At 56.8% G+C, this 16,670-nt stretch overlaps 2 protein-coding genes across 3 annotated transcripts; one reads left to right on the plus strand and one right to left on the minus strand.

The window, feature by feature from the left end:
- Positions 1-582: 582 nt before the first annotated feature.
- LOC119109478 (pelle-like serine/threonine-protein kinase pik-1) lies at positions 583-8,667 on the plus strand. Its single transcript, XM_037233104.1, is given in 11 exon segments — positions 583-671; positions 1,716-1,888; positions 2,709-2,900; positions 3,491-3,609; positions 4,069-4,130; positions 4,133-4,257; positions 5,044-5,106; positions 5,300-5,401; positions 5,685-5,787; positions 6,241-6,350; positions 6,944-8,667. Coding segments are annotated over 10 exon segments (1,695 nt in total). The 5' UTR covers positions 583-671; positions 1,716-1,729; the 3' UTR covers positions 7,604-8,667.
- Sbds (SBDS ribosome maturation factor) lies at positions 7,965-14,699 on the minus strand. Of its 2 annotated transcripts, none has more exons than XM_037233105.1 (6): positions 14,563-14,699; positions 13,764-13,930; positions 10,563-10,783; positions 10,225-10,334; positions 9,485-9,652; positions 7,965-8,921 (listed from the first exon to the last, which is right to left on the minus strand). In XM_037233105.1, the coding sequence occupies exons 2-6, from the start codon at positions 13,892-13,894 to the stop codon at positions 8,796-8,798; spliced, it is 756 nt and encodes a 251-aa protein (XP_037089000.1). In that variant the 5' UTR covers positions 13,895-13,930; positions 14,563-14,699; the 3' UTR covers positions 7,965-8,795. The 2 variants fall into 2 exon arrangements, with proteins under 2 accessions (XP_037089000.1, XP_037089001.1); XM_037233106.1 differs by having other exon boundaries at positions 14,551-14,634.
- Between the last annotated feature and the right edge of the window lie 1,971 nt (positions 14,700-16,670).

Below are 16,670 nucleotides of genomic sequence, written 5' to 3' on the forward strand. Positions count from 1 at the left end.
AGAAAGAGCTGTTTCGGATGTATTTCGTTTTTTAAACTACACATCGGTGAAGCGATCGTGCGATGGACAAGTAGCAGACAGATCTCGCATTAGTGCCATGTCATTTGTCGCATTGGCGACTCTTAGTCGTTGGTCAAAGCCTTTCAGGTTCCGATGGCATCGTTCGCGACGTATGCTCTCTCTCAGCATCAAGACCCGAAGTTTCTGCTGTGTTCTCGCCCGAGACCCCTCGCCGTGGACCCGGCAATTGCCGTCGGCCCTTGACCGCGCTCGGGTCGCCTCTGACGTCACCGTGCCGTTGCCTCGCTCCAGCATCGTCTCCAGCACCATGAACAACGTCTCAAGGCCGGGTACGGCGCTGCCAGCGATGACGAGCGGCGCCGCGGGCCCGCGGAACGACCGCCAGCGGCCGCCGTCGCCGCCAGAGCTGGCCGTGACGTCGGCGTCACCAGCACCTCCGCCGGCGGCAGCTCCGGTGGCGACGGCCTCGCCGACGCCGGTGCCGGCAGCTCCGGCGGCGGCGGCCTCGCCGACGCCAGCGCCGGCACCGCCAGCAGCGGCAGCGGCAGTGGCAGCGTCACAGCCGCCCGCCGCCGCCGCGGCGGAACAGAAGATTCCCAACAGCTCCGGCGGGCTGGACGAGACCGAGGTCAAGCGCAAGTATTCGCAGGGTAGGTGTGCAGGACAGGGATGGGGATGGGGACACGGTCGCAGGGTAGGTGTGCAGGACAGGGATGGGGATGGGGACACGGTCGCAGGGTAGGTGTGCAGGACAGGGATGGGGATGGGGACACGGTCGCAGGGTAGGTGTGCGGGACAGCGGTGGGGATGGGGACACGGTCGCAGGGTAGGTGTGCGGGACAGCGTGGTGGGGACACGGTGGGATGGGACACGGTCGCAGGGTAGGTGTGCGGGACAGGGATGGGGATGGGGACACGGTCGCAGGGTAGGTGTGCGGGACAGCGGTGGGGATGGGGACACGGTCTCAGGGTAGGTGTGCGGGACAGCGGTGGGGATGGAGACACGGGTCTGCGTGCCCGTGGTCGGGGTGCGGTCCCCCTCGGCTGGACGTGGCCGGGGAAGCGTCGCAATGAGCGATAGCTAAGCCGGCGTGCTACATTATGCTGGCGGCTTTCAGGTCAGCGGTGCTTTCAACTCACAAATGTTCGCACTAATTATTTGTCTCGTGCTGTGATGGGATCAGTACTCGCAGCGTATAGCTTACTGTGCGCGCTGCCACGCCACTGAAGTATCCCGAAGTATGGGATATGCGCTCTCCAGCTTTGAGCCGAATGGGTTTCCCGAGACGCCGTGCAAAACTATGACACATTCGTCCATGGCGTAAGTTTCCTGCAGCTATCCAGAATAGTGGACGCCTTAGGTGTGAGTCAAGCACATATGTATTCGCTGCCGCCCCGTGGCACAGTGCCGCCGCGCCACTAGAATACCGCCGAAACGGGGAAAAGTTCTGCTGGCCAATAACCCGTTTGCAGCTTAGTTCGGTACCTGATCGGGGCTTTGCCGTCTTTTTGACCATCCTTATCTGCTGGATTTTTGGCCGTGCTATTCCCGGACTATTGATCGGACTTTGCACGTTGGAAGCTTTACTCTGGGACCGGAAGGCTCAACCCTGTTCCACTGCTTCTTGAACTCAGACAGCTGCAGAACATTGTTCCAGGAAAAGTTGATCAGCCGCGTGCCGTGCGCCGTTTCAGACGTGTACAGCTACATGGATCGACTGGGAAACATACCGCAGATCGCGTACAAGGAGCTGGAGGCGGGCACGGACGGCTGGAGCCAGCACCGCGTGCTGGGCTCGGGCGGCTTCGGCACCGTGTACCGCGGCACCTGGAAAAACACCGTCTGGGCCATCAAGCGCATCACGCAGGTGAGCAGCGGCCGCGCACCGGCACACGAGCGGCAGCGGAGTCCGTTATTTCGGGGGGGGGGGGAGGGGAGACGGTGCGGCCACGGTACTGCCGCAGCGGGGGGGGGGGGGGGGGCGCTGGGGTAGAGAGAGACGGTGCTGCTGCGGGGAGGTGCCGGGGTAGAGAGATTTCTGCTGCGGGGAGGTTCCGGGATGGAGAGACGGCACTCACGGGCCGTGCAGGGAGGTGCCGGGATAGAGAGACGGTACTGCTGCAGCGAGGTGCCGGGTTGGGGAGCCTGCACAGCTATGGGGAGACAAGTGATGAGAGACGGCGGTTAGGGGAGACGTGAGACTGAGGTGACTGCGCTTCTTTAACAGCAGCCAATGCAGCAGGTATAAGTCCATGGCTCCGATAGAGCTGGTTAGCCACTGCTACTGCCGTCATGGCTTGAGTCACGATCTAGACGCGCGTCTAACTACCGCGACCGCATCACTGTTGCGTATCGTATGCCCTTTTATGACACTGCGTGTGACAAACATTCACTTAGAGGCGTTAATCGCAATAATTTCGGGCATCAATCATATTGTGGACAACCGAGGTGTTGCGTTGAGCGCAGAACATGTGATGAGGTGATGCAAATGCATTTACTCAATTCGTTGCTCTACGTGCGATCAACCCCTGCCGACGAGCAGATGTCGCGGAGTTACGTTGTAGCATGACCCTGACGTGGCTGTGAACGGCTCAGACTTTGGACCGCCCGGGGCCGGGATCAGACGGCGACGACGGCCGTGACCCGTGTGACCTGACCTGAACTGACCTGGTGGTCGCTATGCGCAGGCGGCCACTGGCCGGACCGAGGCCGAGCAGCAGGAGCAGATGCGCCAGACGCTGGAGGAGCTGCGCATCCTCAACTCGTGCCGACATGACAACGTGCTGCCCCTCTGCGGCTACAGCATCTCGGGCCCCGAGCCGCTGCTGCTCTACCAGTTCATGGACAACGGCAGCCTGCTGGACCGCATCATGTGCCGGGTGAGGGTGGACCCGCGGGCCGGCAGGGTACCGCCGGAGGCCACGGCACGTCGCCGAGCTGGCGGGCCGCGCGGGCGGACCCGCGGGCCGCCAGGGTACCGCCGGCGGCCACGGCACGTCGCCGAGCTGACGGACCGAGCGGGCGGACCCGCGGGCCGCCAGGGTACCGCCGGCGGCCACGGCACGTCGCCGAGCTGGCGGGCCGCGCGGGCGGACCCGCGGGCCGCCAGGGTACCGTCGGAGGCCACGGCACGTCGCCGAGCTGGCGGGCCGCGCGGGCGGACCCGCGGGCCGCCAGGGTACCGCCGGCGGCCACGGCACGTCGCCGAGCTGACGGGCCGCGCGGTGCGTCCTCAGGTAGGGTGACCGGGTCCGCGCTATGCTAATCTTGAACCAGCGGTGCTCGCCCAGCCGCCTGTTGAGTGACGTGGGCAGAGTTTACTAGCTCCCGTCACTATGTTACACACGTGGGTGACTCGGAGGACGCCGGTCGCTGGGCAGGGCCGGCGGCCGTCCCGGCGCGCGCCGTGGATCGCCGTCCGGCTCTGCTCACTGTGTGGCTACCTTCCGCTGACCTCAGCCGTCTTCAGAGGGGCTCCCGACCGCTCTCCTGGCTGCAGCGGCACAACGTGGCGCGCGGCACGGCGCGCGGTCTGCAATTTCTGCACACGCGCGGCACGACCCCGCTCATCCACGGCGACATCAAGAGGTGGGCGCGGCATCCGTGTGCCGCCGGCGGTGGCGGCCGCCGAGCGCTGGTGAAGGACTTGGGAGCGGGATGTGGCTCAGTCTGTGCGGCTGTAGGAGGTCAAGGATAGCGAAATGAAGCTTAAAGACACGCCCTGAATGCGACCTGCTTCATGTGAGGAAGCCTGTTGTCGAGGCCCATCCACGGCTTGTATCACCTCAAATAGGTCCTCAGATCGGTGCCATGGTTGCTGAAGCCATCGCGATAACCGACGCGCCGTTTTTGATGCGACTCTTGTGTCGCATCGTTAAGCAACCTTTCGGTTTACATGCCATAAATTTATTTGCGATTCTCTGCCGCTGAGATCAGTGGATCCTATTACCGGCCCCGGTCTGTCTCCACGTCGCATTGACGCTGAAGGGCGCAGTGGCCTGCCTGGTCCTGGTCCCTCACCTCTCGACGCTGTGATCCGCTCCGCAGCGCCAACATCCTGCTCGACCACCACCTGGAGGCGAAAATCGGCGACTTCGGCCTGGCGCGCGAGTTCCGCAGACGCGCCACACGAGTCTGACGGTGACCCGGGTGCACGGCACGCGGCCCTACCTGCCCGACGAGTACCTGCGCTCGCGCCGCCTCTCCGAGAAGGTCGACACGTACAGCTTCGGCGTGGTGAGTGCGCCGTGTCGGCGTCCGGTGGCCAGTGGGGTCCGCTGACGGGATGCCGAGGTCCGGTGGACAGTGGGGTCCGCTGACGGGATGCCGAGGTCCGGTGGCCCGTGGGGTCCGCTGACGGGATGCCGAGGTCCGGTGGCCAGTGGGGTCCGCTGACGGGATGCCGAGGTCCGGTGGACAGTGGGGTCCGCTGACGGGATGCCGAGGTCCGGTGGACAGTGGGGTCCGCTGACGGGATGCCGGGGTCCGTTGGCCAGTGGGGTCCGCTGACGGGATGCCGAGGTCCGGTGGCCAGTGGGGCCCGCCGGCAGAGTGTCGGCTCCGCTGTTGGCTGTGTCTAATCCACTGGCAGGGTGTCTGGTCCACCATCAGGGTGTCTGGTCCACCACCAAGGTGTCTGGTCCACCGTCAGGGTGTCTGGTCCACCGTTAGTGTGTGTGGTCCACCATCAGGGTGTCTGGTCCACCATCAGGGTGTCTGGTCCACCGTCAGGGTGTCTGGTCCACCATCAGGGTGTCTGGTCCACCGTCAGGGTGTCTGGTCCACCGTCAAGGTATTAGATCGCATTGACAGTGTTGGGTTGCTCTGGCAGGGCATTGGTTCGTCGCTTGAATCAGATAGTACAGCTTCGCAGCAGACACTGACTAGCGAGGAATCTCATTCCCAAACCATTTCTGCAAGACGTTAGATCAAGTTCAAACAAATATTGCCACTATTTACGCACTGCTGTACTTGTATGTACCGCATTGCTTCGCAGTTTGTGATGTTAAACGTGGGTTGCAGGTGCTTTTTGAAATAACGACGGGCCTTCCTGCCTACGATGACAAGCGTCCGATCAAGATGCTGGTGAGTACCATTGGAATATCATGATCAGCTCGTCACTGCCGCATTGGATTATCCACACACCGTTGATTACTGACAGGCTAGGCAGGTGTTTCGTGCTGTCCTGGCGGCCGCCACGTACTTGCTCGCGCCTGCCCGAGCCACGGCACGTATCCGTCTCTGCGGCCGCGTCGTGTACAGCAGTCCTGGCTTTCAGAAAACGCTGGTGGAGGAGACGACCGACAAGGCATCGCTGATGGACCGCAAGGGAGGCAGCGCCGACGTGGACATATTCCCGGCGCTGCTTCGCGTGGGGGAGGTGAGTCGACATCTGGGCCGAACGGCCCGGGCCCGGTGTACCGAGGGGGCGTCCCGACAGGCGCTGTTCTCCACGTGGTGCTCGTGCTGGAGGTGGCCGCGCTCGGTGGCGTCAGTCCGCACTGAAAGAGCTACCTGCAGCGTAACTTAGAGCTACCTGCATGTGCTTCCGTCTGTAGCTGGGTGGGGACGGCAGTGCGGCGGACACCGGCTCCGTCGGCGCCCCGCCCGGCTCGCCCGTGACTTATGACCTGTGACCTGTGACCTCGCACCCCTGCCGGCAGCTGTGCGTCAGCCGGCGCGCCAAGGAGCGGCCCGAGATGGTGCAGGTGCTCACCGAGCTGGACACCATCACGCAGGCCAGGAACCTGGCGGCGCGCGCGCAGCGTGAGTGCCCGCCGGGGCCTGTCCTCGTGCCGCGCCCATCGCTCCGGTGGTAGATCTCCGGCCCGCCCGTGCCCGGATCCTCCGTCCCGTGGCATGCTGTCCGGCCAGGTGCCGCTGCACGGCGTCAGCGCACCAGTGGACAGAGCTGTCTGTCTTGCTACCTCAGTGCATGATCACTGCCCGTCGCTCTGCCCGTCGCTCTGCCATCAGGATTACCGGTGCATTTATCGTTTCGAACTGCATTTCGTGAATCACCTTTATTTTGAATAAATATTACGTCTTGATTTCCTTCATATTTTAGTGACTTTTTGGCTGCAAGTCCATATTCTGACTTCGCGTAGTGACAGAGTATCGCAAAAGGCCTGTGTGCTCGCAAACCTTAGCCCACCCAGGGGTTCGCTCAACCTGAGTCAGCGGTACAATGGCCTGTCTTCACGTGCGGTGTGGCGGCAGGCATATCGGTGGAGGAGGCGCCTTCGGTGGAGATGTCGCCGCTGGAGCTGCAGGTGCTGATGGACCGGCGACAGCAGGACGGTCGTCAGCTGTCGCCGCGGCCCCCGCAGGTGAGGAGGCCGGCGCGGCCACGCACGCGGGGAACGAGGCAGAGCTGCTGCCAGCCGGCTGGGGGCCACGCCGTCAGCGTGGGGCGGCGCCCCGCGACCGCGTGACGTCACGTGACCCGTCAGCTGCCTGGCTGAGTCGGCAGTGTGCCCTCCGAGCGAGTGCACAGCATGTGCGCTCCGAGGGCAAGGAGCCATGTTTGGCATTCTGAAGCACAACACACCAGTTTGTCTTTGAACAGCAGCTGCGTGCAAACCGGACAGTTTGGGGCGGCAGCGGCACCCGTCCCTCTCCTTTTTCGGACGGACCGGGGAGCTGGTCCGCAAACATGCCTGACCAGGTGAAAATCTTGGCATCACTTCGCGGGCCGCGGCTGAACGGGACTGTTTGGCGTGGCCGCTTTGAGAAGGCGTGGGAGGTGGGGGAGCATCCGGGAGTCCAGTGTCGTATTTATTTACTGCTCAGTTCAGCACGTCACAGCGTCGGCATGCAATCTGCGGTGCCAGTGTGTGTATGTCCCATCGTCACCGGAGCGGCAGTGATCAGCGCACGGCGACTGGTCCTACTGTGCTCACCACCCGCCTGTCGGTTCCAGCTGCATGCGAGCGGCAGTCCCCAGTACACGGCGCCCGGCCTGAGCGCCTTCAGCGCCGCCACAGCGCCGCCGCCCTACAGCGAGGTGGTGGGCACCGGCTCCCGCTACGCCGGCGGCTCGCCGTCGCCGCCCGTATGGCCCGCGCCACAGCCGGCGCATTGGCAGGCGGCGCAGTATTCGCGTCAGCTGGCGCACTCGCCGCAGCCGCCGCAATGGCAAATGGCGCAACACTCTCCGCAGCCGGCGTACTCGCCGCAGCCGCCGCAGCGCCACATGGCGCACTCGCCGCAGCCGCAGCAGCCGCAGCAGCGCCAGATGGCGCAGTCACCGCAGCCTCCGCAGTGGCAGCCAGTGTACTCGCCACAGCCGGCACAGTGGCCGACGGCGAACTCTCCGCAGCCTGCGCCGGGTGCGGGCCCGCCCTCTCTGCAGTGGCGGGGTCCGCCGTCGCCGGTGGGGGGCGCCCTGCCGACGGTGCTGCCGCACATGCTGGAACAGTCGTCGGCCGGCGAGGCGGCGCCGGAACCGTCGCTGGGCCCGGCGCCGCTCCTGACGGCGCTCGGGGTCAAGAGTGGCTCCTCCCAGGCGTCCGGCGCGCTGCGCGCCGACTCGCGCCTCTCCACGGGCGGCACGTACACGGACGTCTCCGAGACCCAGTGACGGACCCGGAGGTTCAGCGAACGGCCCGGAGATCCAGCGAACGGCCCGGAGGCCCAGCGAATGGCCCGGAGATCCAGCGAACGGCCCGGAGGTCCAGCGACGGATCCGAAGGTCCGGAGAACGGCCCGGAGGCCCAGCGAACGGCCCGGAGGTTCGGCGAACGAAGCCCGGCGACCGCCCCTCAGGTCCGGCGGTAGTTCTGAAAGTTCCTGTTGCTGCCACCGCGGCCACTGACGTTTCAGTGACTTCAGTGCATGCTATCACCGTTTGGCTGTTCGCTGTCGTGTCTCCAGGGTTGACTGCTCCCGTGACTTCGGAAGCCCTAGAACCGGCCGCTGCCCGGGTGTGTGCATATTCCCGATCTATATTTTTGTATATATTTTTGGCATACTGTATGTAACATACAGCTGACCTGGTGTTAAACAGGCCTTGTTTTAAGACAGACCGTGGTCGCGTAGACGTACGAACGGGGTCCGTGGGTGACATAGCACCCCCACTGTCGGAAAATGCTGAACACTAACCCTATGCCGACGAATATACAGATGTACATGTGCAGGAGAACACATGAACATGCGGCGAACATGTGTCCCTTAACATGTAAACCACTTCAGTCTTTGCGCAGGTCTCATATGCGGTACAACTGGTGTGTAACGGGAGCTTCTAGTGACGCTAGGGAGCCAAAGAGGCCGCGGCGGTGTCGCGCCCAGTGCCGGTCGTGAATGACTTGTATACATTTTATGAGCGGATATTAGCGATGTCGGCTGACGAGGGAGACCGTTTCAAACGCGAAACTGCGGGCGAGGGGTAGCGCTAAGCACCGCATGGGTGACGTCGGGTTGTTGTGTTTTAACCGTGTCCTTAAACATACTTTGGTCACAGCGATGTCCGAGCTTCTACACCTGATATGACCTGGGGTATATACGTCAGCTCTTTTTCATCCTGAACAAACGGGCGCACTCTTCGCTGAGACGGATTGCTTGGCGGGGTTTGTGCTCACAAGTTGTGATATGATGTGATTAAACAAGATAATAGCTTACGCTTAAATAAACGGTATATTTTCTGAAGGCGTCATTAATAACAGCACAAACGCATTACAGCCTGTTGTGTTAGCCCCAAGCGAAAACGCGAGGCGGAGCGCAGCCCGTCCAGCCGCGCAAACCGGCGGCGGCGGCGGCGGCGGCGGCGAGGGCTACTAGAGTGCCGAATCGCCCTCCCGCACCTCCTTCAGGCTGAGCAGCTCCATCTGGCCGCGGCCCTTGGTCTCGGCCCGGATCAGCTCGTCCACCTCCCTGAAGTGGCCCGGGTCCAGCAGACACACCTGCAGGCCACAGGGTGGAAGAGGAAGGCTGTCAGGTCGAGTGCACAGACCCTCGGTGCCGAAGCGCAAAACGTGGGCAATGAAATTGTTCATCGCTCAGCGGATTGCTGCGCCCTGGCACATCGTTGGCTGCTGATCTGCAACCTTAAGGCAGAACCTACATCAGTACACTCTAGACCTACACCTTCGAAACTGCCCTTCGCGTGGCTTGTGATTTTCACGTCTCCATGTACACCATATGCTCGGTCCCGATACCGAAGAGGAGCGATGCAGCAATGCCGACATGCTGGGCCCCGCTGGGAAACGCGGCCCTTCAACGCCCGACACGTTACAAGCCTACTTCAGGGTCAACGACCAATCAGAGTACCACACAGCCCATCTGGCTTTGCCAGTCGAACCCCATTCCGAGCTGCCCACGCCGCCTCTGCGCCGGTTCAGCAGGCGCCGCGAGCCGCGCCGGGCACGCACGACCCGCACGCCTTTACATCAGCCCTGGCGGTGCGGGTCGGCGTCGCAGGCGGCGCGTGCCGCCCCTCGCAGCCGTCCGCCCCGGCCCCGCGTACCATGGTGAACTGTCCGTCAGCGCAGTCGTCCTCCTCCACCGAGCTGCTCATCTCCCGGATGCGCTTGCGCGCGTGCTTGCCGTCTCGGGCAGGCAGCCGGACGCGCAGCCGCATCTGGGCCCGCTCGATCGGCATCACCGCGCCCAGCTGCTTGATGACGTCCAGCGCCTGACGGCGGCGGCGGCGGCGTCACCAGCTGACAGTGGCATCGCTAGCACGAGGTCGGCGCGGCCCGTCAGCTCTCATCAATTCGCCGGCGGTGGGTGGTCGGTGTAATCCATTCGCCACTGTTTGTGCTGTCGGTTCTCCGTGGGTGCCATCGTGCTGTGTTCCTAGTGACTGCCCGGACAATTAACTGCTCTCGTAAAAGATAGCGGTGGCACGTGCATGCATTAGGTAGGACGCTATGGCTGGTGGCTAGTTTACCAATGAATCACGGCCATCGTTAACAGCCACCCAGTGACAATGCCGTGTTGCTCGCGTACGTTCATACCAACGCATCGAATTCCAACGATTCTGGGATGACAATGAGTGTCGTGCCAGATGACCTAACCGGTGACCAGTCCCGCATGTGTAAACGATGTCATGCTTAGTGTTGTCTCGGCGCAAGCGCAATTGCACATGGGTTGACAGCGAGTTGACACTGACAAAATGCATGGCCTATCCACAAAAAGCTCATTAAAGGCATCAGCTCCACAATGGTTGATAAGAGCACGAGATGAAGGGAGCAAGCGTCTTACCTGCTGCTTTGAGTTCCGGTTTGGCTTGACAGAGAAGTGGATGTCTTTCATTCCCTTCTCTATCATAGTGACTGGGTATGGTCTCTTCGTTTCGGGATTTACACATTTGTCTGAAAGCGAAGTCAAAAGTCACTCATCTTTGGCTGCTGAGGCTCGGACCACCAATGTTCATGGTGGATTCCGTAAAGCCTGCTTGGATGGAAACAATAGCTGATTAAGTTCAACGCTTTGTGCTCTGCAAGTTCCCAACACCTCAAGGCATATCAGTGCTTCCCTAGTCCACGGACAAACCCAACAACGATAGGGGATCTGTGCCATATGGAAGACTTCCAGCATACCTGCTACAATTGTGGCGATATCCTTGAGAGAAGACTCAAGCTGGGCGTGCCGCTCTTTTTCCGAGACCTGCAACTCCCCCTTCTCCAAAATCTCCAGACACACTTTTGTAGAATCATCTGTGCCAAATGCTTTTTGGAGCTCTTCTTTCTTGGCAACTTGTCCCTTTGAGACATTCAAAAACACTGTGTGGCTCTGAAGAACTTCATCGATATCTTTCTCACTGGAAATACAGACACACAGTAGAACACAACACACACCTATCAGTCAATTGATGAGTCAGGAGAAAACATGTGAGAAAATGATAGACATGATATACACATATGCATTTCATACATATATCTGATTGATGCATGATGGATGCAAACATATCAATGAAACAGAACACAACTCAATGAACAGATAACCCTGTCCTTCAAGCATCCTAGCTTTGAGGTCCTAGACTGGCCTCATGCACAACCGGGCCTGAATGCTGACAACCTCTGAGAGGTACACCATATCACCACCGCAGTTCTATGGTGATGACATGTGCTTTAGGGTATGCAAACTCCTCTGGTCATTTGATGCTCATGTTATAATTTTGCATAGCCCACCAGTTAGGACAAGAGCACATCCTATAGTTTTTTAAAAGTGCATATACCACATTTGTACATAAATTTATGATGAAAAAGTAACATACTGATTCAAATGAAATAAGATTGAAGTCAACAAGTACAATTTTCCTAAGTATTATGCTGGATTTAAATTCCTAGCCTTTTCTATGATTCTTAACCATATTTTACCATCCTTTTTGATTGGTTGAATTGGTTGATGAATGAATGATCATTGAACTTGCAACAGAGGAATCATAAGCTTGCTACCCTGGACTGCAAACTCCTCATCCAGGCCATCTGATACACACAAATTACGAGCATCTGGCAGGCATCGTCAGGTTAATGGACTGGTCCTAGATGAAGAACCGCAGCCTCAAAAGCACCTGCAAGTTCTTCAAGGAGAGAATGTCAGGGCTACTGAGGTTTGCTCCTTCAAGAAAATGATAAGACCAAGGAACAACCTGTACATGGGCCCGAGGGCCATGCGGCTAAAGCAGAGTACGGAAAGACTACAGCATACACACATGAGGACAATGGATGTTCTGGACCATGCCAGGTTTGTGCAGCATCATGATGACCTACGGAAGTTGACCAGAGACCTTCAGAAAGAGTATGAGATGAAACTGGTAGCAGACCCCAAGAGAAACCCTTAAGGCCTTTTGGAGGTGTGCCAACTCCAGACTACGCGCAAGATGCAGGGCAGAAGACCTTCTTGACGATGACTGAATGCTGACAAGCAGCCATGAAGGAAAGCCGAGTGTTCTGTGTAAATTCTTTGCCAGCGTTTTCACAGGCGGAAGGTCTAATGCCGTGCCCGTGATACATCGTAACTTTAATGGGCCGTTTCTGGATGACGTGCACATCTCTACCCAGACAGTGGCAGATAACTTGACGGCACTGAAGACCTCGGGTCTCTAGGCCAGATGACGTACACCCGAGGCTGCCTCGTGAGTCTGCAGACGTCCTGCCAGTAACCATGAGCACGCTTTTCCGAAAATCATTGGCATCTGGAAGGCTACCCTAGGTGCGGAAGCATGGTGGAGGTAGTCCCGATCTTCAGGAAAGGTAACCGACAGCCCGCAGCGAGCTACCGCGCAGTGAGCCTTACTGCCGCTCCCTCCAAGACATTCGAATCCTTCGTCAGAGACACCTCAATTAACCACATCTGAGAATCTTCATGCAGGCCAGCATGGATTTCTCCCAAGGTGGTCCTACGTCATCAGCTTTTAGAAGTCGTGGAAGAATGGAGCGCCACGATAGAGGATAGGGAGCTGGTGGATGTAGCATACCTAAACTTCAGCAAAAGCCTTTAATTGTAACTGTCTGTCAAACTACAACTGTCTGGTCTCCACGCCCCATGCTTACGGTGTGGGAGGTAACTTGCTGTGCTGGATCAGGGCCTTCCTTACCCACCGGCTGCAGAGAGCACGAATCCAAGGCTCAAAGTTGAACTGGATCGACGTCGTAAGGAGCATCCCGCAAGGGTCCATGCCTGGACCAAGACTATGCATAATATTCGTGAACGACCTACCAGATCACGTGTGAAGCATGGTCAAGATGTTCGCGGACGACACCAAGACACATTGCCGTGTCCCAAGCCCCTGACTGGGTCTCCTCCACAGGTTAACCTCGACACCCTGGCCAAGTGGTTAAAGGAGTGCCTGCTCCTCTTTCATGCGATAAAGTGCAAAGTAATGCACATCAGGAACTGCAAACCGAGACTGACCTATTCCTTGAACGGCACCGAAATCGCAGACGGACCCAACGAGAAGGGTCTCTGGATCTTCGCGAATGACAGGCTAGGGTTCCATGTGCAGATGGTGGAGGCAATCTCAGAGACCAGCCAGATGCTGGCGGTCGTGAGGGGTCGTTTGCCAACATTGATGTTCACGTGCCGCCATTGCTTGTCAAGACCTTATTATGCCCATATTTGGAGTCTGATGACATCATCTGGGGCCTTATTTGGCAAACTGGAACTGGGGCTGCTGGAGTGGGTTCAGTGATGAGTAACCCATCTTGTTCACAAAGTGAGGCCCCAGCCATACCCTGAGAGGCTCAGACTCCTCCAGCTGCCATCACTGTACTACCTGCAGGGGAGACATGGTTACAATGTATCAACCATTTCGCTGAGGTAGGCAGCCATTTGCTAAGAAGAGGTGTTCCTGATAAGACACAACTGGGAGGTGACAGGAGGACACCAATGCAATTTAATAAAACCCAGAGCTAGGAGCTCAGACTCTCACCCATAGTAACTTGTTCACCATGTGGGTCATCAATGATTGGAACTCCTTTCTGCACCCAGCCAATCATTACCTCAGTTCAATAGCTTAAGTCTTGGCTTGGCATGTAATGGGCAAGCCAACATTATAACATTCCACACTGAATCCCTCATAATGTGGAACTGTCTGGTTACCAGACAGGGAGCATGACTTGCTGGGACTGACAGGCTCTGTGGCATTTTAAAATTCCTGATCACCATAAGGTAAGGCATGGTAAGGTATTAATGTATTCATGGCATAACAACTTTCCCATAGCTTAGTGTACACTCTGCACAGCATTACACCCAAAAATCATCATTGTATGCTAAACATAGACAAAAGGGCCACTTACACTTTACTTCTCCATGAGAGCACCTTGTTCTTGTAACATGCAATTTCAAACCTTTTTCCAGTTTTCTTCATGCGCACAATGGCAACATTGGTAAGACGCATCTGGTTAGTTGGTGTGAAAATCTTCGACATGGTGGCAGATTGATGGTGATCAAGCTCACATTAACCCTGGAAATGTAAATAACATTATCATGTAGGTCAGCATGCCACAGAAAAAGACAAATCACTGATACCCTGAGTACTAGGAACGCAACCATGAATATGATATACATATGGTTTGAGGCCAATTGATACATACCTGGAAAGGTGTGTGGGCTTAATGCTGCATAAAAGCTGTTCACAGGTTATACAAAACCAAAAGCATGTGGTTAATGTGTGGATTTTAATGGGGCTATCAGGATTATCATCAGCATTTGAAGGGAGACATCAATTAAAATGTTCACTACAAATGAGTTTTGCATGCCACAGGCACCCACATCTCTTTGGGGATCAGGTGGAAGCATCTAATGTTCTTGATCTTTTTTAAGAGTCTACGAATCTAGGCGTCTATACAAACCAGAATCCACACTCATCAGTCTATAGCCCAAACAGCCCTGGAAGTGTGAACCGAGGTAATGTGTCACCCCGGTAGCTACATCCATGGCGACTAGTCCGTGCAATTTACGCACCGCATCCCAAACCCCAACCACACCCCCATTCCCCACATGACATGCCAAGACCGCATAAGGGGCGGACTACATGGTTGTCAAAAGATTTTTGCCAGGAGTTTACTCCCCTCTCTGCCCTACCTCCCAACTTACACCACCGCGCAGCGCACAGCACGCCAGGCAACGACCACGATCAACACAAACAACCGCAGCTACCGGTGCCTCATGGCAGCAATAACAAACGAGTGCAGCATCGTTGCGTCCAAGGCCCTATAACAACGCTGTGTCCAAGTTGCGTCACAGTCTTCAATTGGTCAAAGCGCATGACGGGAACAGCTTTAGCCAAGTCAACAGAATACTCGCCAGGTCATTGGTTTGAAGTAAGCTTCAAACGGTTTATTAGACTTGCTTGGAGCATTCATATGACGTCACACGTGCGATCGCTTGATCGCTACGTGTGCTTGTTGGAGGCGGTGTCGCAACACGATGTTCTAGGGCGTTGTGCAATTCCTAGGTCCGTGGGTAAAACGCCTACATAAGTCGTGAGGGGGGCCTGTGTGGGTGGCGGTGGCTGTGGACGTGCTCGGAACGATCAGCTGGTCTGTACGCTACTAGCATGTGAATGCTAGGACACTTGCTGGACACGTGAAGTTATTTTTGGTGCTTACGTCCCTGGGCTCGGCTGGGTACCTAAACCCCGATGCGCACAGAGATATTGCTGCACCATATACTTAGTAATGTCAATGTACTGAGCCTGGAGCATGCGTACTTCAAATTTGGTTCGCCAAAATTGTTAATTTTGCATGTATATTCCATACATCATGTTGTATTTTGGGATACCTAAAACTTAATGTGCCATTACAATGCTACTGATCCTTGAAACATGGGCTCTCCACAGGCCGGAGTTAATACTTATCATGGGCCAAACTTGGACATCCAGATTTACAGCATACAACCACTGAACCTTGTTGGCACTATTGTATTTTGCAGCCTTGCACAATTCACCCAAGTCTGCTAATATGGAGAAATCCTGTAGTTGAAGGCATTGGCCTTATCAGACATGTTCTTGAGCTTATTAGATGGATGCCTCCTGGATTAATGTGGGACATATGCTATTTCTATCTTAACAGGCACAAGTTTAAGCACTCATTTTTCATGCTGTAGTGGCTACAAAGGCCATTGAGACCATAGCATCAGTGAGGTGTCAGTCTTGTAATGTTCATATCCAGCATGAGTTACCATCTTACCTGTCCTTTACTGCACAAGACATATTAGTGGTTGCATAGTTGTAGAAAGATTAAGTGCAGGGAAGGGTAAGGGTCAGCAACTTGGCTAGATGAGGTTTAAGTTAATACAGTTAATTAGGTCTGCAACTAAGAAAATAAACCACAACTGTCTTATTTCAGGAATTGCTTTCTACATTGCATAGCCAGTAAATATACTTACACAATGTCAAACAAAAAAGAGCAATGTAAGTTGGGGGAGGATGCAGGAACAAGCAATGGATTCTTGGACCTCTCCAGCTTCAGCACCAAATGAAACTAATAAGCCAGTCACTGTGCTTTTGCATCAAGAAACATGCATCAAGGAGCTATTTAAGGGTCTGAAAATAGCAGACTGTTCCAAGTTTGGCTCTCTAGTTGAAGATGAAGAAACTGCTATCACTACCACTGGTGAGCAGCACCTTTTGCGCCACTTGCCACTTTGTTTATGCTGTTCTGTTCCACTGGTGCTTGTTTGACATCAGAATGTGAGGTTGGCCTTGACCTTTTGCACTCATTACCATGGCCTGTATTTGACATTTAAGTCATTCTTCATTTGGTTTTCAAAGGTTAGACCATTTGCAGTAAGCCAGTAATCACAGCATGCAATATTTGCCACAGCCAGCTCTCTGGCCCATTGCAATGTCCAGAACATGCCCTTGAGCTCTAACAAATGCTCATCGGGCCTGGCAGAGACCCGCGACCACCTGGCAGTGTCAGAGGCGATGACGTGCTCGCACTGCCGGGTGACCTTCGCCGACCGGCGGGACCAGGTGGACCACTACAAAAGCGACTTCCACAAGTACAACGTGCTGCGCAGCTCCAGCGGCCAGCCGGCCCTCACTGAGACCCAGTTCGCCCGGCTCAGCATGGACGGTTGGTCCGCCGCCGGCGCTCACCGCCTGCTCCGCCCGCCACCTCTGCTCTGGCGGTCCCGTGCATTGTCGGAACGCGAAATGAGACGGCCATCAGTTGACTAATGTCACGTTTGCGCGCGAG

This window comes from Pollicipes pollicipes, unplaced genomic scaffold (genome assembly GCF_011947565.3).
Source record: "Pollicipes pollicipes isolate AB1234 unplaced genomic scaffold, Ppol_2.1 Scaffold_7231;HRSCAF=8579_pilon_pilon_pilon, whole genome shotgun sequence".
In the NCBI taxonomy this organism is placed as follows: domain Eukaryota; kingdom Metazoa; phylum Arthropoda; class Thecostraca; order Pollicipedomorpha; family Pollicipedidae; genus Pollicipes; species Pollicipes pollicipes.

Bases quoted from the DNA above. Each gene is read 5' to 3' on its own strand.
- Sbds (XM_037233105.1), bottom strand. From the start codon at position 13,894: ATGTCGAAGATTTTCACACCAACTAACCAGATGCGTCTTACCAATGTT. The intron at 10,784-13,763 runs GTAAGTGGCCCT...CTGTATTTCCAG, and splicing joins CTCTCATGGAGAAGTAAAGT to TGAGAAAGATATCGATGAAG. The intron at 9,653-10,224 runs GTAAGACGCTTG...CGCCGCCGTCAG, and splicing joins ACCGGAACTCAAAGCAGCAG to GCGCTGGACGTCATCAAGCA.